Genomic DNA, 22,944 nt, shown 5'->3' on the forward strand with positions numbered 1-22,944 from the left:
GAGCCCGCAACCCGTAGTGTAAAGCCCGTATCAGACTACGCATTGAAGATTGAAATTTGACCAATTAGGGCAAAGAAATTTTAGTCCCTTTTATTCTGATTAGTCAAATTCCAATCTTTAATCTTCTTTTTAATGCATAGTCTGATACGGGCATAACACGGCCTTAATATCGGCCTGACTGCTGTCAAATTCCTTATATTTTCGGTTGTGCGGGAGCCCTTATCGTCGCGTTGGTTATCGGTTACTATGGTGATTTTGCAAGATGGCGGAAACTTGGTGCAGCGCAGAATGTGAGGAAAATTCGTCCGAGAAGGTAGCACACCTTGTTACTTACACTATGGACGAAGTGATAGCTCTGACGACGGAATTGAGAAAGCCGGATTTACCACCAAGTCTCGTCGAGAGAAATAGGGATCGCTTCAATTTCATTCTATCTCAGTACCAGGATCAGCCTCAGTTACTGGATCCTTATCTCGAGAAGATTTTGGATTCCCTGCTATCGATTATCAGGGACAATGATTGTGCGGAAAGCATTAAACATAACACGTTTAAATATTTATTTATTATCATGTCTGTGAAAACGTATAAAAAGATTGTTACTTATCTTCCGCACGAGGTAGTGGATCTATTACCTGTATTAAGAATGCTTGAAAAGCAGGACCCAAATGATGTAGAGACATGGGAAACCAGATATGTTTTGCTTGTATGGTTATCTATTATTTCCAAAATACCATTTCCCCTTTGTCGCTTAGAGACTTCTGAGAATGTAGATCCAGAGCAAACTATTATTGTCAGGTAATAATATTGTTATATCTATAAAATGTATGAAATTAAATTTACTGAAATAGATTATAAGATGTGTTAATCTTATTCTGTTATATATTTCAGAATTCTAAAAATATGTAAACTGTATTGCTTATCAAAAGATGCGTGTGCTGTAGCAGCTGTGTTCTTAATAGCAAATTTTGTGACAAGATCAGATGTCAAGAAATTATACTTGGAAGAGATGATCATGTGGTGTTTTAAGGTAACAATTTCTCTTTTAATGATACCAAATATTATCAATATCAGAGATTGAATGACAAAAATATAGATATTTTTTTAGAAGAAATATTTATAATCACTATAAAAAAAGCAACATTTTTAAATATCATTATTATAATCTTTTTTCAGAGTATAGAAAATGATCCTTTGAGACATGGGCCTCTGGCTGTAATAGCTTCTATATTAAAACATAGTGCTAGGGAAGATGTCAAGCCGTATAGTCAACTGCTTCTCGATAATATATTGAAACTTCGAATAAGTGACAATCCTACAGATCTTATTAGAAAGTTTGGAACAAAAGTTGTTCAGCGCATAGGTGTGAGAAAAAACTTAAATTTTGTTTACATGATACATATGTATTATTTATATTATAAAAATTGATTAATGACATGTGGTAGGTTTGGTATTATTGAAAACAAAACTAGCATCCTGGCGCTATCAGAAAATGAGTCGGCCAATCAGTATTATGCCTAATGTTCAAGTAAATATCGAAAATATGGATAGTGTTACTGATATTAAGGAAGTTATTTCAAATGATAATGAAGATCAAGAAATTCCCTCAGCCATTGAAGATATAATAGAACAACTTATACAAAGTCTTCGAGATAAATCGATTACTATAAGGTATAGATGTGCTAGTTTATATATTACAATTATGTCACATTCATTAGAAATAGAGTATTAAATTAGATATAATGGTATAGATGGTCTGCAGCAAAAGGTATCAGCAGGATAACTGCGAGATTACCGATAGACTTAGCTGATGATGTATTGGGTTTTGTGTTGAACCTGTTTTCCGGGCGTGAATCAGATTCCGCATGGCACGGTGGTTGTTTAGCACTCGCGGAATTGGGTAAAGATATTATTTAGATATGTATAATGATTTTTATTCTTATATCACTAACATTACTGTGTTTATATTTCAGGAAGACGTGGCCTATTATTACCATCATCATTGAGCAATGTCATTCCTGTAGTTTTGCAAGCCTTAGTCTTTGACGAACCTAGAGCTTACGGATCCATCGGTTATCTGATTAGAGATGCTGCTTGTTATATATGCTGGTCTTTCCCAAGAGCCTATGACCCGCATGTTTTCGAGCCTTATGTCAAAGAAATCGCGGCAATGCTATTAGTGGTGACATGCTTCGATAGAGAGGTACAAATTATTCATAATCTCCATTTGCATTTATATTATGTAATACACAATTTTGCATCAATAGATAAACTGTAGAAGGGCAGCATCCGCCGCATTTCAAGAAAATGTTGGCAGGCAAGGCAACTTTCCACATGGTATAGATATATTGACTATCGCAGATTATTTTGAAGTTGGGGTAAGAAGTCACACATATCTCAAGATCAGGTATAGAATTCACCAAGTATTTTGACATATATTAGATAATCTGATTCTCATGACTTACTCGATATTTGTAATATTATTTTTATCAGTGTCCAAATCGCGCAGTACGAAGAATATACGAAGCCTTTGATAGACCATTTAGTTGCGAAAAAGGTTACTCATTGGGATACTGCAATTAGAGAACTTTCAGCTAGAGTAAGTATGAAAATTTATATATACTAATTTAAATGTACGATTTATTGAATATTACTAACATTTAGTTCTGTATATACTACTAGTAATTTGTTGCAGTCACTTTTCAACTTGACAGCAGCTGATCCACATTATATAATAAACACAGTACTACCAACTCTATTAGACATGCTAAATTCTATCGATTTAAATGTTAGGCATGGTGCAGTATTAGCTATTGCAGAAATTCTTGAAGCTTTGTACAATCAATTTAATGATAAAATTGAAAATATTATTGGTAAGAATTTATAGACTTACATGTATGCAAATCAGTTTTCTATTTTTCTTTAAATATCTGTAGCAAAAAAAAGAAATCAATTTTATTCAGGACTTACGGCCGTAGCCGATATACAGGATGTAGTAAGAACTTTCAGAAATAGAGGACAATTTAAAGGGCTTGGCGGAGAGTTGATGAAACAAGCTTGTGCTATGCTAATAAAAAAATGCTCCATTGTTCACTTTCCAATTCATTTTACAGATGTTGTGGGTATGTGTTAATAATTGTGAAACAACATTTACTTTTAAAATTAAACTTTTATATTTAATATGTTATTATTCACATCTTTCCATGGATAATGCAGATGACTGGCAAAAACTATTAGAAGAATGCTTGAGTCATGAGGTATCGGCAGTTAAATTAAAAGCAGCTGAAGCACACACAAATTTCTTTGTAGAATATTATGCAGATATCGATTATGATACCCGAAGTACTGTGATTAATCGTTATTTAGAATCCCTGCGATCGAGCAGTCAGCCCATTAGAATAGGCTTTGCAGAGGCGATAGGTAAATTAAAGAATTAACGGCAAAATGTTTAATTCTATTTTTTATATAAAGATCAAGTATATAATTTTCATTTATTTTACTTTTTAAAGGTCATTTTCCGCTATTTGTAATTCGTGAAAGAGTGAAAGACATCATAGAAGTATTAATCGCGTGTACTCATATATCCGAGAATACATTGAAATGGGCGGAAAGTAGGAAAGAAGCTTTGCACTCTCTAACAATGATATTGCAAACATTAGGAATTGATGAAGCAGGTAAATATCTTTATTTATTTTGAGACATTAAAACTTGTCATAATACTGTAATACAAAAAGATTGTTCTTCTAAGAAATTAATGCATTTGAAATATGAATTATAGAAAAAGATAATGAAATTTAAAATCATTTTTCAAGATGATCATCTTGTATTGAATATGATATATATTCGAGCAATATCCACAATTTTTACTGACAATAAAAAAATTTTACAAATTTTTTCAGACAAGTGGCAACTGTTTGTACCAGATCTGTATAATTGTTATCTGTTAGCCCTTAAGGAATATACAATAGATAGTCGTGGAGATATAGGCGCTTGGGTGCGAGAAGCAGCTATGATTGGATTACATGTGCGTGGGACATTTCATCATGGAAAAATAATTTAAGATCATAACATATCATCAATGTGTATTGGAATTAATTGTTAAATATTTATATTGTTACAGATATTGACCAACCTAATATCGCAGGCAAAACTATCATCCATTTTGAATGAGAACTTAATGGCTAGTATAATCGGTGGGATTGCACAGCAGGCAGTCGAAAGGATAGATGGAATTCGAGCTCAGGCTGGTATTGTATTTAGTGCGCTTATACACAGGTAAAAAAAAAAACGTATTAGTGTGTGTATATATGTAATTGATCTTGTTAATTAAGATGTGTAACATATTTTAAATCGTAAAATCAACTATTGTTACATCTTTTCTCTTTATAGCGATCCACCACTTCCGAATATTCCGTATCACGACGAGTTAAAAGCTATATTTCCCTATAACGAATGTAAGGAAACTATCGAATGGAGAATGGAATCTGGAACATTCCCACGATTTATTAAGATGTTAAATTTCCCGCCGTATAAAATAAATCTGTTGCGCGGCATTATATTCAGCGTCGGTGGCATAAGCGAGTCTTTGGTATATTTAATACAAAATAATAATCTAAATCAATCTGTCTGTATTAAGTATAGCATCTATGCAAGCTTATTTATTTAGTAAAGGAGAGATTATTAGTCAATATTTTAATGTAATCTAATTGTGTTAATCAATTTCTTTTATAACAAAACATTTTTCTTTTGTCAGGTAAAATACTCGAGTGTTTCTTTGTTTACCTATCTACAAGAGATTGACGAGTCCAGATTGAGAGATCTATGCGAGAAAATATTAAACATATTTGAGGAAAGTCATAAAAACGAAAGGATGATAATATCGATGTTTGCTTTCTTGGATCGTTTATTAAGTTCAGGTTGCATTCAATCTGTCTTGGATGACGCAAATAATACTATCTCAGAACGTATATTAGTACTATTAAAACACGAAATAAAATATTCTGGCAATATGAAACTGCTTATTAGTAGTATAAATGTTTTCTGTCAGTTATTACAGGTTTGTAAAAGTATTAAGTAATTCATTAATTAATAATTCTTAAGAAATTAATAATTAAGAACATATTTAATTTACAATATATAACTTTATCAAAACCTATAAATGAAATTGATTTGTATTAAATATTACATCTCTAGATACGAGGTCCTGTTGCAGAAAGAGCATTTTGTCAACTGAGTATATTTTTGTGTCACAAATACACAAGCTTAAGAAAAACAACAGCTATACGTACTTATGAAACATTAACTCTTTATGGAGAAGAGATAGATATAGCAGAAAAAGATTTGGCAAATATTCTTGCAATATTGAATGCAACAGATTGGGAACAACCAATTGCAGATTTACGTCCAATCAGAAATCACTTGTGCGAGTTAATGAAAGTATCTGCACCAGTTTTGCAAATAAAATCTACGAATTAAGAAAGATGATTTGATATATAAAGAATCTTAATATTCTTTCCAATTATATTTTATTTCTTATATGGCATAAAGAATGAGACGAAATTAAATCATTAATATGCTAAATTATGGCAGAGATTTTAGCATTTTTCATAAATTATATATAGATTAAATTGTGTATATCGTTTACAATTTGAAAATATTGTACATACATATGAAAATACAATTTTTTTTTATGTAAGCTACATGAAGTATATATTTTATAAAATATATTTCACAATTTTTGTCACATTATTTTATATATAGAATAAATGTATAAAAAAAATTTCTATAATATTATATATAAAAGAGAAATACTTTAAAGGCACATATATATATACACACATACATACATACATTGAGGGATGTATTCCGATTCCCTACCCGGGTGCACCCAATATTATAGTTTATGTCATGTACACTATAATATCGGGTGCATCGGGGAATCGGAACACAGACCAGATGTATAAATATAATTCATATTTCTAATATAGTTTGCAAAATAATCGAGTATTTATTTTTATATTAACAAAATTGTTTGCAAAACTATATTTCTTGTTTCATATGTATCTCAACATTTATTATTATCATACATATTCATCTTTTGTTCATTAAAATATTTTATATTAATGCTGATATTATTAGTTATATAATGAGCTAACAGTTTAGCTCCACATTTTTCAATATTCCACTGCTCTATCCACCAATTGCGTTTGCTGATTCCACCCGTTATAGGATCTGTTGGTAGAGGACAATCGTATTGTTTTTTCGTTACTGTATGTATTTTTGATTCGCGATTATTATGTATTTGTTCGCAAATTAAACATTCGAATTCTTCCACGTAATTTCCAAACTCATGAGGAATTGCCGTCGATCTTCTTTCAAGTGCGTGTAATAATGCACTATTTGTAACGCGATACTCACGCTCATTTAATTTATGAGATAAGTATTCCTCGTATGCAGAATCATTTCTCACAAGTTTGTGCAAAAACTTAGAGAGTGTTGTTGGATCAGTAAAATCTAATATCGAGATGGCGGATTTATTATTTGGCAGCCAATCCTACAAAATCAAATATCCGAGATGGATTAAGTATTATTTAAGTGTAAAACTTGAATCAATCTTAAAGTTATGATACACGCACACTTTTAATGTAGGATACCTTAAAGGACGGTGATCCATAATATATGGGTACAGAGCCAACAATAAGTGGCCTCCATAGTTTTTCTGTGATATAATCATCACAAATTGCATTTTCAAAAGCTATAGTAAACTTGTATTTGGCCACAAAGGATAAGAATTCACGATTATTTAAAATATTGAGATAGTTTTCCTTGAACCTGAATAGATATATTTTATCCACTGATAATTATTAATCTTATAATTCGCGATATAAAAATTGTATGTAAAATAATGTTTATACCTGTCATCAAGACGAGCATTATTTACACATGTACCATAGGAATCAATACGAATATATTTCATTAATTCTAAGACATAACGATCCCTGTCACTAGCAGTATCACAGTCAGATTGAATGTATAATACTGGCGCATAATTTTTTGCATGTATCAACGCAGACTTTTCTTTGGTGGGAACATAATACGATTTTGCTATGAAAATGTATCTTGTTTTCAAATTCTTTTTTATGCATGTAATTTATAATTCACAAAAATTGTCTCAGATTGTTTTAGTAGCAAGAAATGGAAACTTGGAAATAGTTTTTGTTAATTATATCTTTTAAATTTTTACCTATTAATTCTTCTAAACTGAATAAATCAAGAAGTGTGAGTGGCACATCGCTAAATCTGCTAAAGGTTGAAGAATAGTTAAAAAGATTAAGCGCTTTCTCGTGAACAAGTATGGGATTATTTCTAGGAGATTCTTCATGAAGTAAACCCCATGATACAGTGCTGCTCCTCCAATTAGGCAAATCATGAACACGGAGATTACTTCCGTAAAACAAAATACTCTATAAAAATCAATAAATGCGTGTAATATTCAGTCTCTTGGTTTACATGAGATTGTGTTCTTGCATTTACAGAAATATAAGAGAATCGTACTTTCAAGCGTACGTTGTTTTCAAATGCTCTATTATGTGTAAAGTAACATTTAGCATTTCCGCAAGTTTTCACTTGATTATTATTACCAAACGGAGTCCACCATAGTACGACAGGTATATCGTCATCTGGATGTGACAAGTAATCATAAAAATACTTTGTCACTCTTTGTTGAAAAAACAAGTATTGATATGACAATAATGTGAATTACCTGATAAAGACAATTTCGTGCGATCGTAAATCATTAAACGTAACTAAAAATTTTCAAAATTGATTAGCTCTTACAGCCGTAAAGTTTAATTAATTTATCGTTAATCAATCTTTTTTTTATATACCTGAAATATTATGATACATAAACCTAGCGTTGTCGCGGTTGCAAACATAATACGTAATCTCCGTGGCATTATAATTTATAAGATGCACATTTATGAAGATACAATATATCTTTCTCAAAATATATACTTATATTAATATTTACTAATTATTAATAAAACATAACCTAAAAAAAATGACAAGAATAAACGTCAAATTTTGATACTGAAAAACTGTGGCTTCAATCAGCGCGCAAATATTTGTCAAGCGTGCCGATTGGCTAATGGGTTTCGATGTTAGAATATCGATATTTCGAAATGATATCGATATCGACATCAATGAACCGCATAAAAATATCGATGCTCGAAACTCGAAAGTATCAGTAGTACTCGTTCGCAGTTTCACACGTCGCGCTTTGTCGCCCGCTATATCTCATATAGAGAGTCATAAAGGGAAATCTCGAAGAAATATCTCGCGACTATTCTATACTGTATGTGTATGTGTGTATGTTTTACCTCCCGCTGCGATCCAACGACGGCATTTCTCTTGGTGTGTGCCTTCGGACCGCTCCAAAGACAGCCAGTTAGCTTGACCAATCACGATCAGTCGTAGGAGTTCATCGCGTTGCTCTCGTATATCTCCGTCACGCTCTAACCTCTCAACCGCATCCGTCACGCGAGCCGTCTCGCTCTCGCTTCCTTGCTTCACCCTTTTCTCTTTACCGCACCTTTGATCCCCTCTGCCGAGCTCCTCTTCCTCCTTCTCCTCCTCCGTCACCGCTGCCCTCTTCCTGTGTCGCGTTGTACGTATCGCGCCGTTTGTCTCTTCCTCTCCCGCCTATATCGTCCCTCTCTCCCTCCCTCCTCCCCTCTTGTCACTCGAGCTTCTCTTTCCCTCTCGCTGAAATCGGCTGGCTACGTCGGTGTATCGTCGTTGCGCGATTATACGTGCTCCCGTGTGCATTACGGACAGCTCTAGGTATCCAGGATGCAAGCTATCAAATGCGTGGTTGTCGGCGACGGGTACGTAATACACGGAGTCGTCGTGAAAAATGTCATTTCACCGAAATTCGAGCTCGGTCAGAGCGGGGAGAACCCCACTAAAGGATCCGCCGCCGCCGCCGTTGCCGCCGCTCGTGCCCGCTGGGACGATCGTCGAGCGAATCGGATTACCTCCGGAACGCCAAAGCGCTCCAAAACTCGCGATCGCCTCCATATATTTCCAAAGTGCGAGCTTTCCAAGACCTCGCATGCGAGTTCACCACGCCCGTGCGGGATCGTGAAACGACGTTGACGTGTACACGCGTGTTTTCGCGAGGACGTCATATATATATATATGTATTTTTTTTTTCGCACGATTCATTCGACGTAGTGCGTAAAATCGTGGCCTCGATTGTTAGCTTTCCCAATCGGAAACATTGGCCTTTTGTAATAGAATATGAATCTCAAAATGCTCGCAATAATTCCAATATCCCGATTTCGCGAGGTACGCATTTTACAATATATCTCTCGCGCAATGATTCATCCAATGATTACATTTACGCGTTTTATTTCTTTGTTTTTCTTTCCTTTTTTTTTAACCGTAAGAAACCAATCCGGTTTATAAACCAATCAGAAGAATACTGGATTGAATTATTATATTTGTATTCTCTCTTCTCTAGTGCTGTTGGTAAAACATGCTTGCTGATAAGCTATACCACCAATGCATTTCCTGGGGAATACATTCCAACAGTGTTTGACAATTATTCCGCAAATGTAATGGTCGATGGAAAACCGATTAATCTCGGTTTATGGGATACAGCAGGGCAGGAGGACTATGACAGACTGCGGCCATTGTCGTATCCACAAACTGATGTCTTTCTGATCTGCTTTTCATTGGTGAATCCGGCGAGCTTCGAAAACGTACGCGCCAAATGGTATCCTGAAGTGCGTCATCATTGTCCCGCCACTCCGATTATTTTGGTCGGCACTAAACTGGATCTGCGCGAAGATAAAGAGACCATTGAACGTCTGAAAGACAAGAAACTAGCTCCCATCACATATCCTCAGGTTTGTCCTTCTTTGGCAATTACATAATGCCAATGATATGAAGACTTAATACAGCAAAAAATGTATATTTAGATTAGAATTCTATATTTTTATTAGTAATAATAATAATAATGAAACATTTATCTCTTTTATATTTTTATTTATACAGCAAAATAAATTCTGTTTTAAATGTAATAATTATAAAAAAAGTTGATTGTATATGAACAGTAAAGAAAGTTTTGATTAATGTATAATAACTTATTATAAATGTTTATAACATTGATATTTTAAAGTATGTGTTTTTTTGTGTCTACAGGGTTTGGCTATGGCAAAAGAGATTGGTGCTGTCAAGTACTTGGAATGCTCTGCTCTGACGCAGAAAGGTTTGAAGACTGTGTTTGACGAAGCGATACGTGCTGTATTGTGCCCTGTTTTGCAAGTGAAGCCAAAGCGCAGATGTTTCCTTCTATAATATTAAATATACCCCTCTTTGCACGTTGGTACTGGATTATGTTAAAGTGTCTCATCTCCAGTGTACCAAACGCGAATCGAATCAATCGGACAAGTTACCAACATTTGGAACCCCAGTTGTACCAGCCTATGCTAGCGTCAACAGGCTGCAAACATCTGCCAGCATAAACGCACAAATATTAGTTCGGTACAAAATTTCCAGCGAGCAAGACAAGAGGGTTTCATAAATTCGGAATATATAAATTCATTCTTATGTGGCCTCCAACATCCTATAAGAAATTAATCGAGGAGTTTTTGTGCTCTCTCGCACAAACAAAGCTTCCAGTCTAGATAGTCTGATAATAGGGCTAAAATGCAAATCGACTGGATATTCTAAGCGAAAAGAGTGTAAAAGAAGCCAAAATAATTGAATTAACTGCTGTACAGTATACTAGAATATATTATGAATATTATAATTAATAATTAAGTATGAATGGTAAAAGAAGAAGCAAATATTACCACATAATTGTATAAGCGTCCAAACATTGACTGTATACTGATCAGTTTAATCAAAGAGGAAAACCATTTTATGCTATTTGCCATTATACATTTTAGGTAGGACATATATAATTAACATGTTTAAAAAAATAGAAGAAAACAATTTTTTCTTATCGCAAAGGATTGCAATACACGTGTCAAGATATAAATTTAGAAAGAAAGAGAAAATATTTTTTAGAGATATGCATAGGGTACATGGCAAATCTGTTTGGACGATATTCATCTAGATGTTCATTATAAATGTGAATAACAGTAATTCTACACACATATACATTTCTCAAAGTACTTAGAGCAACCATACATATTTTTCTTTTTATTCAAATATTCACTAATAATATGTTAAAAGCTTCAAAGCTTTGACAAGATTGCTTTTGCAAAGAGAGTTAGCTGTTGAAAATCTCACTGAGAGAGATTTGTTTGTCTAAAATCGCAAATTTATTTAAGAATTTGTATATAAAATATAATTGCAGACATTGGATGTGTAATCAAATGTCATTCAATGTTAGGTGTACATGTCCGACATTTAATTCTGTTCATTCGTACAATAGTTAATAATATTTTCAATTTTATGTGAGTTCATGATGATTCAAAAACGATGATTAAATGATAGATACACGAACTTAAAACAAAAAAAATATATATTGTATATTAATATAGTTATACATTTTCGAAGCGGAATCAGTAGCACAGCGGCCGCATAACATGGCTTCCTTCTTCCACTAAATTGATTAACAATTACATAAACATTACAATTATTGTAAACGTTACATACCATAATTTAAGAGATAGCTAACTATTGTACAAGAGTTTTTTAGATGTATGTGATATAAGTATAAAAATATCGAGTTTACAGATTTCTCTGCTTCGTTCGTAAATATCTTTTATGTGACGTGATCTGTGATTAGTTACATGCGATATGCATTTCTTTTTACAGAAACTGTCGTATTATCGAGCTGGTATTAAAAAGAATATTGTCCACAGACTTCTATAATATATAGAATAATAAGATAATACAATATATAGAAGTCTATGATATTGCTCTTTAATCATCTCAAAAACAAAATACAACTATTGAAGCAGAGGATTATGTAAATGTTCCTGCATGTGTGAGAGAATGTTATCAATGTGGAGGAGAGAAAGAAAAAAAGTATGAGTGTATATGTAACAAGAGAGAAAGAATATGCTATAGCATATAACAATTGTATATAAACGCTGAACTTCAAATGTATTCCTACTCTTATTACCACGCATGATATACGATTTTATACATAACGTATACGTATAAATGTGTGATAATACGAGTCATATAATAAATATATATATATATATATATATAAGTCGCGCTAATCGAATCTAAATCGAACGTTACTTGTTTTTTATATATATATTATAAACATATATAAAAAAGACGGCGCGGGGGGAAAGGAGGGGAGTTGAACCAAGACCTAACTACTCTCAATCATTGCAGACTCATTTATTAATCTCTGTGCAATCTGTTTGAGAAAGAAAAATAAAAAAACGGCGAGATTTGGTCCATGGAAAAAAAAATCATAAAACTACTGTAACGGAATATGCTTTATATTAAAAATGGGTGTTTATTAAATATTTTAGTTAATTTCTTTTGTCGAGAAATATAATCTTCGGTACAATACACTTGTATACTGTTATTATGCGGCGCTGTCGAAAAACGTATTGATCAGTGTCAATATCTGATCAGGCGTGTACTTTATATATTTCGCTGGATTCTTCGAAAACGACGCGCTACGATATTTGTTATGGAACGCAGTATATAGTGGAACGATCGCTTCTTGCAGTTCCTTCCTTAACTCCTCGCGCAAACATCTGTCAGGTACTGAGTAAGAACGCTGACACTTTGCTACTTCCTCAAGCTCTCTTGTGAAACCCAAGAATTTTTCCTTTAATGTTTTGGCGGCAAGATCTGATGCAAAGAACAACGTGTACGAGAATTAATGTGATTAAATCTAGAGATCCGCTAATTGTTCAACACTTCGATCATTATTTCAGAAAGTAGATAATACTAATAATACACGACATTATGTGAATATGAGCTCAACATATTTGTATGTTTGCTATTTCTTTCTATATGTAATGTCGCTGAAGAAATATCTAGAATCTTATTTTTATAACTTCTCTCGTTGAAATTTTTTTTAACGTGAAAGCACGAACCTGGCTCATCTGCGAGATACGATCGCGCTTTGGCAAATGTCGTAGTGACGTAATTGTTCTTGTCTTTGAAAAGTAGATCGTGATACGTTTGTTCTGCACTTGGCTCGGCCAGTAATAGTAGTTCCATGAGGGAACTTCGACAGAGAGCGTTAACCACATAATTGTGATTATTCAGCCGGAATAAAGCTCGTAAAGCGAGATCTGAATAGGACGCGTCACTTTTATTTACTAGTGCTAGATTCAACTGAGCGAGTACCTTCTCTGTAAAAGAATGAAACAAGTTTCCATGAAAATTAACTAACAATACTCTTCTTTTATAGCCGCTTCAAATTAAGTTTTATGTAGAATAAATAACGACACATGAGAGAATCGTACGAACTTACTGATATATACACCGAGAACCATTCTATGTACATTTTCTGGATCTTTTGAGTGCAACGCAGTATGATCGATGAAAAGATTGCGTCGCAGAACAGCACCAGCCATATCCGCGTATTCGACCAATTGTTCTAAAAAGATTAAGACATTACTAGTTCCTTCTGCTACAGTACCGTCTTTTGGTAAACCCGCGCCGGATTCGTTTCTCACGCTCTCCGCAAACTCTTCCAAAGCTTTAGCACCCTACAAAATTAATAGTTTATTTTATTATATTTTAGTTACGTATGTCTCAGAAAAAAAAGAGCGATGTGAAACGTACGGTTGTGTGTAATGTATCAAGTACGGACGCGAACTTTGAGCGGAGCGCGTAATCGCAACCCTCGACCGTTCTCTCGAGATCGGGCTTTAATTCGCCGAGATGCTTTAAGATCGGAAAGACAACAAGAACGGCGGAGAAATCGCGTTTCGTAATGCATCGTTTGGCGCGCGTAGCTATGCTGTCTCCATCGTGAGCCACTAAGTCCATCGCATCGCGAACGGTGGCTTCGAGCACTTGAGCCTGCAAGGGGGGCGATAAGATCCTAGCGACCAGCGTGCGCTCGGCCTGTATGAGTTTGTGTAGACCGGCCGCTAACAAGAGATAATTCTCCATCTCTTGTTCGTCAGGTGCCGCGTCCTCCATTGAGTATGGCGAAAGTTGCGTCGGTTTCCTGGATACGGAGTTCAGAGCCAGATTTAGCCTCGTTGTTTGCGATGCTTTCAACAACATTCTATTGGCCTTGTCCAAAGCATGCTGCAGTCGTCGCGATGCTCTGCGTCCAGCGTTCTCCTGCCCGTCCAGAGAATGCCGATTAGCGAATTTCGCTCTCTGCGAAATTATATTAAAATAAATATTTTTTTTCCGAAGAATTATATTTTTACGTGTATGTGTATTCTATTTACAGGCATAGGACTTCCGGCGTGGGTGCTACCGCCACTGGCGCTCCTTTGATGCTCTTTGAGCAGTTGTAAGGATTTTAATACAATGCCGGAACGTACAGAAGCATATAACTTTGTATGTCTGCAATGGCCTCTTTCCTCAAGCCATTTGGCGATCTTAAATAAATCGCTCATAACACTTTCAGGTAATTGACAGAGAGACTGTGGTGCATCCTCGCCACTGGTATCCTCGTCGGAACCGATCAAATCCAAAAGTACAATTGGAAGAATTGGTCTACTTTGACGAGAAAGGATATCGTGAAATTCAGCATAAAGCGATTTTAGGCCATTTGAAAAGAGGTCTGTAACGTTTTGTAATTCGACAGAGCTGGGATTATTTTTCTGAAAGTATCGTTGAGCGTTATATAGACGATTCATAGCCTCGAGAAAACCGTCCAAACCACTGGGTCCACTTGGTTCTGCGCGTACTATAGCTTCTACCTCTTGACATACACCATAATATCCAATAGCGTGGTCCAGTATGCTTAAAGTTTTTTCTATATCTGTAATATTAGAGTCAAAGAATTTGTAGCAGAAAGTTGGCACAATAATTTCAAGACATTCTATACTTAAAAAGAGAATAATAAAACAAATACATACTGTGTTGCTGAGCTTGGAGATTCGCAGTCTCATTATAAACAGGAAGTATGGTACGACGCAGTGTAGCTAAACGTTCTTCCAAGGAAGAGAGTATTCCCACTACTCCACTCGTTAATCGTCGGCTGCGTTCTTCCGCCTCCTTCAGAGCTTCCAAAGCAGCAATTTCCGACTCCAATTTACATTGTATCTCAAACCGCCTTTCAGAAGTGTCAGATCGTGTCGCGTGCATGTTCTCTTCATTTATTTTTGGATATAAATATAAAAATAACGTTAACTATATATAACTATGAGTTAGTGGAACATTAAATGGATTTTTGTTAAAGAACAAATATCTTCAAGAACATCTTTGACAATTATTGTTTCCAGAATTTAATGCAAGTCCAAAATTGTACAATTTTTAAATACTTTTTCTGCATATATATATATTGTATTATCATTGACATTATCATATGATATCGAATTGACAACTATGACATATATCATATGATTTATGTCATGTTATATTAATATATTTTTTAACGTTATATAGTACATTTTTATGTAAAAAGATATTTTTATTGTATATTATCAATATTTTGTTGCCTATATATTACAATAATTTTTTCTTCGGCAGAAAAACCCTACTTGGCTCAAATTAGTGGTAGTGGCTCGTAATCGCCGATGACAGGATGACACAATAACTGTCGACGAAATCTTTGCAAACTTTCTTTTGCTAAACCATCGACTTAAGAATATCTAGACGTAACATAACCTGATTCAGCTTCTAGTTTCAAGTATTTCTGGGGATTGTGCGTTCCAAATTTTACTCTTTGAAGTATAGTCACGTTCGATTGACCAATTAGAGTAAATGACCGACAGTCATGATATACGAATATATCTAGACGTGTTTAATTAAAAAATACCTAACTTCAAATGCATAAACTATATCAAATCAGATGTGATCAAATGTGATAAACAGGAGTTTATATTATAACACTAAGCTATCAACAGTGATAGTTCAGGATAAGATAATGAAAAAAAACGTCGTCCGTTTTTTCGGTCAGATTTGTAAATAGTGGTGATTATCTCTTACGATTGAATTGTAGCTGAGCTGACAAAGGTAGATAATGTTAAATACTATAATCGAATTTATGCATACATAGTATTGACACAGTGGAATTTATTTCGTCGCAAGTATATACTGTGCGCGTAAAGACGGAGTTTGATCGATTTGTTTGTTTAGATAACGAAATTCAACCATATTGCATGTATATATGCATATTTCACGATTTTATTTTGCATTTTTTCTATAGATCCATTCGTACAAACGTAATCGAAGGTACTTTTTTTTATAATTTGTATTAAATATATATATATATTTTTTTTAACTTAAATTATCATTATATTTAAATTTTGTTCTATAAAGCTATGTAATCTTTGTTTTTTTTTTAAATATGAATTTAAACTTAATGTTCAAAATAAGAAGATAAAATTAATTTCTTTACAGAGAGATCTCACCATTAATTCTTTGGAAGCCTTAGTATTGTTACGCAACTAGTGAACAATTATCGAAATAATGGAGAAACCAATTTCATCAGACATAGTCATCATTGCAGGAAATTCTCACCCAGAGCTTGCCAATCTGATCGCAAAGTAAATGATATTAAAGTAGATAGTATAATGTAAATATAAAAAATCGATATTATTTTTATATATTATTGTGATTATGCTATGCAAAAATAATTATACTAATAATCAGTCTATTTTTTATATCTTAACTGAATGTTATATTAGATTTATATATTAACATTGAACAAGAGAAAAGAAAAAAATTTTGCATAAAAAATGTAGAATATCAGTTAAAAAGAAGGGATCTAATAATTTTCAAATATTTTGAAAATTAATGGATGTAAAATAGATACAAAATTAATTGATTTAAAATAGATACATTACAAGTTTATATTACTGTATATAATTATTATAGTAATTATATTGTTTTTATTTTATAGTTTTTTTTTTAATACACCATAATATATACTTTATATTGCTAAAAAATTATTATTTGTTTGGTTATTTAAATTAAAAATTCTCTATCATTATATCAATGTACATGTACAAGGTTGCAAGATATAGATCTTAGATAAACTTACTATTGGCATCTTAGATTAGATTGTAATTTATTAATGATTAAAAAATTAATGTTTAATAAATTTAAATCTGTTACACACACATACACACACACACACACACACACACACACACAAAGAAAGATAAGTGGAAGATATATTTGAAGAAGATATATATTTGTAAGTTAAAACGCTTTGTATACTTGAAGTCGTTTAGGGGTGAAACCGGGTGGATGTGCTGTGTATCACAAATCGAATCGTGAGACAATGGTGGAGATAGGAGATTCTGTACGTGGTAAAGACCTGTTTTTGATCCAAACTGGTACAAAGGATGTAAATAATAACATAATGGAACTTCTCATCATGGCCTATGCCTGTAAAACATCATCAGCCAAAAACATTGTTGGAGTAATTCCATATCTACCTTATTCCAAGCAGTGCAAAATGCGCAAGCGTGGTTGCATAGTATCCAAGCTTTTAGCAAAAATGCTGTGTACAAGTGGCCTAACTCACATTATCACCATGGATCTCCATCAAAAGGAAATTCAAGGATTTTTTGATGTTCCTGTGGATAATTTGAGAGCTAGCCCATTCCTGTTGCAGTACATTCAAGAATCCGTATGTAAAAGACTTTTTCACTGTAACACACATGTGTTGTATAAATCTTTATTTATTATTTTATTAAGTATATTTTGAATTGAAGTAGTAAATTTTATTTAAAGTAATACTAATATCTTCACATTAGAACAAATATTTATAAATTGGGTTATAGACATAACATTTTTGTTTTTTCATAGTTTTGAAAATAATATATTACAAATGTTTTATACCATGTTTTTTTTGTTTTCGAAATGTATTTTTTTTTTTGTTTTTGTCAGATTCCTGACTATCATAATTCTGTGATCGTTGCAAGAAATCCAGGTAGTGCAAAGAAAGCGACTAGTTATGCAGAGAGACTGCGTTTGGGAATAGCGGTCATTCATGGAGAACAGAGAGAAGCCGAATCTGACATGAATGATGGTCGCTATTCGCCACCCGCGCTGGCGTTAGCCTCCCGCACCATGGATGTTGGCGTAGGTGTACCTTTACATCCAGCGAAAGAAAAGCCGCCTATAAGTGTTGTCGGAGATGTCGGAGGACGTATTGCTATTATGGTGGTGAGTAAGATGTGGTATATATTTTTATGTCATATATATGATCGCTTACGATTTACATTTAAAAAATGATTTTTAGGATGACATGATAGATGATGTACAATCGTACGTAGCAGCTGCCGAAGTGCTTAAGGAGAGAGGAGCTTATAAAATATATGTCTTAGCTACACATGGCTTGCTCAGCTCAGACGCACCTAGGCTCATTGAAGAGTCTCCGATCGATGAGGTAATGATATTAAAATTAGAGGCATTTTTAACATATGGAAAATTGAGATTTAAGATGGAAAAGTATGGTCCATTAAATTTTTTCAGGTAGTTGTAACTAATACGGTTCCTCACGACGTACAGAAGATGCAATGTCCAAAAATCAAGACTGTTGACATTAGTGTTCTCTTAGCAGAGGCGATCCGACGTATACATAATAAAGAATCGATGTCCTATCTATTTAAAAATGTAACTTTGGAGGATTAGAAACTAAAAGCAATCGCCCATCAAAAGTTACATTTTAATTATGAATAAATGACAGTTGAAAGTCACATAAATGTACCGGGGACCATGTCCAGAATACATATCCGTCTTTTAATTTTCTACACTATTTTTATATTTCCCCAACTTAAAACAACAGTGAACATATAAACTAGTCCCTTGTGTTTATAATCGGCCGAATATTTTAACTATATTTTTTTGTAGTCATTTTTCCTCTTCATAATCTATAATCTATAATTATAGGTTGTATAAAAAACCCAACTATGAATATAGTCGCGGAGATATAGTCGTTGCAGTATTAGATACTGTAACACATTTTAGGATCCTGTAAAATTGCATATATAGATGTGTATGCTATGCTTACCAGTGATCTAGTGTTAGTTTTAATACTGTATGATTATATATAAAGTCACTGTATTTTAGATCAAGACATAATAAATATATTTCAAGATATAAAAATTTTCCTATATTTAAAAAAAAATTTTTAAATACACATTAATATTTACAAAATATGTGAATTTATAACGGCGATAATTGTGCGATCAAAAAGGATGTATATATCTATCATCAATCCGGACAGGAGTGTTGTCATGGAAACACACAGTATTTAGATCTGATATAAATTCTTTTCTGTACTTGTCTGTACTCTCTATAATTTCGTACGAAGCTCTGTGCTTTTGTGTCATCCTGTCATTTTGATTTCAGGAAAAAATTCATTCCGAATAAAATATGGCATTGGATCTTGAATTAAGCAAGATTACCGTTTCGTTGCAAGCGGACGAAAAAAATCGTCGCAGACAAGCATTAGAAGAAATAATGAAAAATATATCTCGGGAGGAGATGTCGAGCAAACTCGACGATCTGATCAAAATATGGGAGAGTGTGGATAGATTTCTAGTCAGAATCTTGAACGACAATACTGAGACATGTCGGGATCTAACTGTAGGAATACTCAAAATTTTTCTCGAAGCTCTGCCACCCAACGACAAGCACATAATCTACGTTATACCAATAATGTCTAGACGATTAGGCGCGCAGGAACAGATCGAGTCATCGGAGGAAGTACGCTTGAAATGCGTGTCTCTTCTGCGTACGATAATCGCGAAATATAAGGATCTATTGGCGCCATATATCCAGGATGTGACAGGAATATTGGCTCGCACCGTTATGGATAATTATCCGAATGTAAAGAAGGAGAGCTGCAAGTGCATATCGGAATACGCGAAAACTCTGCCGAGGCATTTCTATTCGCAGTCGGAGCATCTGATAAAACCTATCTTGAACAATTTTACGCACCAACATTACAGAGTTCGGCTCGCCGCTGTTAAAGCGATAGGTGATGTTATCCAGTATGGGAATAGTAAGTCGATGGAAGAAGTGGCAACTCCTTTGGCACAGAGACTCTTTGATCAAAGCGGTATTGTCAGGGAAGGTACGTTTTTTTTTTTTTTAAATATTTTTATTCAATTCTTTTGTACGAGTTTGTATAATCCTATTATGAATCTATATAGCTATAATTGAGGTCTCCGGCTACTGGTTGACACAACTACCTGACAGATATGGTTGGTGGCACAAGCTTCTTCCATTGATCTTGACAGGATTACATGACGAATTTGAGGAAATTCGTGTGAAAGCGGCAAACTTATGGGATGCTGCGGGAAGATCGTACATGGAAGAGAACGAAAATGACAGAAAGTTGAAAGATAAGATGGATTTTCTTACAGAAGATCCGGAACATTATCCTCCGGAAAGTAAGTATTGAAGAGAAGTCGTGAGAAGCGAGTTTATAGACAGATTATAGATTGGAAACCAGATTATGTAAGATCGTGATCTTTAGTTTCTAGACCAAATTTAGGATGTCGTGTGATCGCACAGCAGAATTTATGTAAGCTAATTAATGGCATCAGCGTTGAACTTGGAGATTGGTTGCCAGATATACGTGTACGCTCTGCGCAATTACTTTGCGTATTGATATTAAACGTCGAAGAGGATGTTACACAATATATTGAAAAACTCTTGCCACCTATGTATCGGTAAATACAACGTTTCCCATCATAAATTGAAAATTGCAAAATTTAAAGACAAATTTTTTATTACTCCAAAATCTCATTTTATTTGTATCGTATTATTGTTATTTCAAAAATTTGGATTGGCTATATTATAATTAAGAAAATTATAGTTATAGCATGCTACTTGTTACAGTGCTTGCAATGACGAAGACAAAAGAGTCATGGGCTGTGTGGAAACCGCTGCGCGATATTTGGGCTACTTTGTGGAACCTAAAATTTATTGTCACTTAGTGCTTCCCACTCTGGAGGAGTGTCTAACGGTTGGACACCTGCGTGTCTTCGCGGCGATTATCAGCGGCAGCGAACGGGGAGCTCTTTCGTTACAACTGGACAGAATCGCGTACTTCTTGCAGCGGCCGTATGTTTGTCAAAGCAGAAAGAGCAACTATCAACGTCAAATACTATCTTGCTGCGATTCTCTTCTCGTAGTTTGTAAACAGGTATCCGGATATGATTATGTTTTTATTTCTTTATTAGTTGGTTTGTTTCAAATATAGCTTCATTTTTCCTATACTTTATTCTTATTCTCTACATTCTACATAATATTTTGAATGTACAGGACTGCATGACGATTACTCAAGCATTATTCACCGTAATATTCACCGTGTACGCAATGAGCGTAGAGTCTTTCATTCACGAGGAAGCGGAGAGACTCTTGGAAGTGCTTGTTGACATAAATTCACTAAAGGATAACGAGGATCTTTTTCGCAATCACGTAAAACCGCTGTTAACGTCGATTCACGACGAGTGCGCCTCGTGGTCGATTTACAGTGCGGAGTCACAAATTTTTTGTGCTTGCCTAAATCGCGCTGGAATCGCCGTAGCGTATAGTATGGACCTCGCATTACCTATTCTCAAAAAAACCATGAGCAAGGATGCCGATCCAGAATTGAAACTGCGGCACTTTATTCTGCTTTCGGAATACTTTCTTAACAATCAGAATTTACATCAACATATCGAGGATCCGCATAAATTCGTGAACACGATTATCGAGGAATTGATTGTGCCTGGACTCATTTGGAGCGCTGGCAGAGCAGCTGAAGCTATTCGCACAGCTGCGGTTTGCTGTCTCTGTGCCATCCTGGAGAACAAGATAATTAATTCCGGCGAGAAAGTCGAGAATTCACCTGCAAATGAAAAATCCAGAATTTGTATTACAGTAGACGAGTTTCCGTCTATCTTCGATAAAGTCGTGCCTGTTTTGATCAGTCTGGTGGACGATAAGGCGAAGAAAACTAGATTATACTCCATGCGCGCTATTTGTTTATTAATAACAGTTGGACAGGGATTATCTTGTCTAAACGACGAACATATCCATCGCATATATCCAGTGATATTGAAAAGACTCGACGATGGTTGCGATGATATTCGTTATGCCGCTGTGGAAGCACTCGTTGACATATGGAGCACTGCGTCTGAAGAATATGATACTATCGGTAGCAGAAGTCATATCGACGCTGTGTATACAACAATGATTATTCATTTAGACGATCCAGAGTCTCGTTTTCAAGAGATAATGCTGGGTAATATATTTTTGCTATTATACTTCTCTCTCTACATCTATACTTCTTTTCTTTTTTTTGGTGACATATAATTTAGCTTTTAATTTAATATAAATCTCAATATACTTTTTAATTGTTAATACAGTTTTTCTACTCTGTTTTCAGATGCTTTAAAGCGTGTTGCAAAAATTTATCCTGAATTGTTGCATCAAAAATTGCATAATTGCCAGCCAAATTTTAGAAATAAAACAGGAATAGATGTACTTTTGGAACATTGTCAAAGTATATTACAAAAAGGTTAAACTTTTATTTCTGTAGATATACAACAAATATTCTGTTATCTTGAAGATAAACAAGATAACTTCTAATATAATATAATATAGATTAAAAAAGGTTAAATATAAACTAGGTATAAACTTTTTCATTAACATCGCTTGTTGAATACATTGAATTTTTTAATATAATTGTAATAATCTTACAAGAATATAGCAATTTGAAAAATCAACTTTTATATTTATACAAAATACAATAAAAAAAGAAATGACTCAGTTTATCTTATCGAAATTAGAATAAATCTGATAAGAGTAAGA

At 34.1% G+C, this 22,944-nt stretch overlaps 5 protein-coding genes across 13 annotated transcripts; 3 read left to right on the top strand and 2 right to left on the bottom strand.

Annotated features, from left to right (window-relative positions):
- Positions 1–190: 190 nt before the first annotated feature.
- Positions 191–5,731, top strand: Tbcd (tubulin folding cofactor D). Its single transcript, XM_070303161.1, has 17 exons — positions 191–795; positions 889–1,027; positions 1,174–1,360; positions 1,443–1,668; positions 1,749–1,897; positions 1,971–2,200; positions 2,265–2,404; positions 2,491–2,596; positions 2,693–2,870; positions 2,961–3,119; positions 3,214–3,417; positions 3,507–3,671; positions 3,897–4,021; positions 4,118–4,272; positions 4,387–4,585; positions 4,751–5,053; positions 5,191–5,731. The coding sequence occupies exons 1-17, from the start codon at positions 263–265 to the stop codon at positions 5,470–5,472; spliced, it is 3,480 nt and encodes a 1,159-aa protein (XP_070159262.1). The 5' UTR covers positions 191–262; the 3' UTR covers positions 5,473–5,731.
- On the bottom strand, positions 5,535–8,735 carry Fuctb (alpha-(1,3)-fucosyltransferase 10). 3 transcript variants are annotated; one of them, XM_070303173.1, is made up of 8 exons: positions 7,884–8,735; positions 7,760–7,802; positions 7,552–7,676; positions 7,241–7,460; positions 6,912–7,101; positions 6,651–6,828; positions 6,415–6,550; positions 5,535–6,228 (listed from the first exon to the last, which is right to left on the bottom strand). In XM_070303173.1, exons 1-8 carry the CDS (start codon positions 7,950–7,952, stop codon positions 6,062–6,064), a joined length of 1,128 nt encoding a protein of 375 aa, XP_070159274.1. In that variant the 5' UTR covers positions 7,953–8,735; the 3' UTR covers positions 5,535–6,061. The 3 variants fall into 3 exon arrangements, with proteins under 3 accessions (XP_070159274.1, XP_070159272.1, XP_070159271.1); XM_070303171.1 differs by having other exon boundaries at positions 5,535–6,550; positions 6,912–7,074; positions 7,884–8,733; XM_070303170.1 differs by having other exon boundaries at positions 5,535–6,550; positions 7,884–8,732.
- A 109-nt stretch (positions 8,736–8,844) lies between these two features.
- Positions 8,845–13,463, top strand: Rac1 (ras-related protein Rac1). Its single transcript, XM_070303177.1, has 3 exons — positions 8,845–8,882; positions 9,521–9,908; positions 10,204–13,463. The coding sequence occupies exons 1-3, from the start codon at positions 8,848–8,850 to the stop codon at positions 10,357–10,359; spliced, it is 579 nt and encodes a 192-aa protein (XP_070159278.1). The 5' UTR covers positions 8,845–8,847; the 3' UTR covers positions 10,360–13,463.
- Positions 12,392–15,773, bottom strand: Exo70 (exocyst complex component 7). 2 transcript variants are annotated; one of them, XM_070303169.1, is made up of 7 exons: positions 15,663–15,773; positions 15,039–15,272; positions 14,403–14,941; positions 13,780–14,328; positions 13,466–13,703; positions 13,083–13,343; positions 12,392–12,834 (listed from the first exon to the last, which is right to left on the bottom strand). In XM_070303169.1, exons 2-7 carry the CDS (start codon positions 15,265–15,267, stop codon positions 12,563–12,565), a joined length of 2,088 nt encoding a protein of 695 aa, XP_070159270.1. In that variant the 5' UTR covers positions 15,268–15,272; positions 15,663–15,773; the 3' UTR covers positions 12,392–12,562. The 2 variants fall into 2 exon arrangements, with proteins under 2 accessions (XP_070159270.1, XP_070159269.1); XM_070303168.1 differs by having other exon boundaries at positions 15,632–15,769.
- Positions 15,774–15,860: 87 nt separating this feature from the next.
- On the top strand, positions 15,861–22,757 carry LOC138937172 (phosphoribosyl pyrophosphate synthase-associated protein 2-like). 6 transcript variants are annotated; one of them, XM_070303166.1, is made up of 7 exons: positions 15,865–16,137; positions 16,331–16,356; positions 16,525–16,670; positions 17,353–17,761; positions 18,022–18,300; positions 18,377–18,523; positions 18,610–19,473. In XM_070303166.1, the coding sequence occupies exons 3-7, from the start codon at positions 16,594–16,596 to the stop codon at positions 18,766–18,768; spliced, it is 1,071 nt and encodes a 356-aa protein (XP_070159267.1). In that variant the 5' UTR covers positions 15,865–16,137; positions 16,331–16,356; positions 16,525–16,593; the 3' UTR covers positions 18,769–19,473. The 6 variants fall into 6 exon arrangements, with proteins under 6 accessions (XP_070159268.1, XP_070159267.1, XP_070159266.1 ...); XM_070303162.1 differs by lacking the exons at positions 15,865–16,137; positions 16,331–16,356; positions 16,525–16,670; ... (1 more) ...; positions 18,022–18,300; positions 18,610–19,473 and adding exons at positions 19,489–20,215; positions 20,295–20,534; positions 20,621–20,816; ... (1 more) ...; positions 21,412–22,375; positions 22,520–22,757 and having other exon boundaries at positions 18,436–18,523; XM_070303163.1 differs by lacking the exons at positions 15,865–16,137; positions 16,331–16,356; positions 16,525–16,670; ... (1 more) ...; positions 18,022–18,300; positions 18,377–18,523 and adding exons at positions 19,489–20,215; positions 20,295–20,534; positions 20,621–20,816; ... (1 more) ...; positions 21,412–22,375; positions 22,520–22,757 and having other exon boundaries at positions 18,765–19,415.
- The last annotated feature ends 187 nt before the right edge of the window (positions 22,758–22,944 follow it).

The sequence above is a fragment of the Polyergus mexicanus genome, unplaced genomic scaffold (genome assembly GCF_030449975.1).
Source record: "Polyergus mexicanus isolate NDT 795.1 unplaced genomic scaffold, iyPolMexi1.0 SCAF_10, whole genome shotgun sequence".
NCBI lineage: Eukaryota > Metazoa > Arthropoda > Insecta > Hymenoptera > Formicidae > Polyergus > Polyergus mexicanus.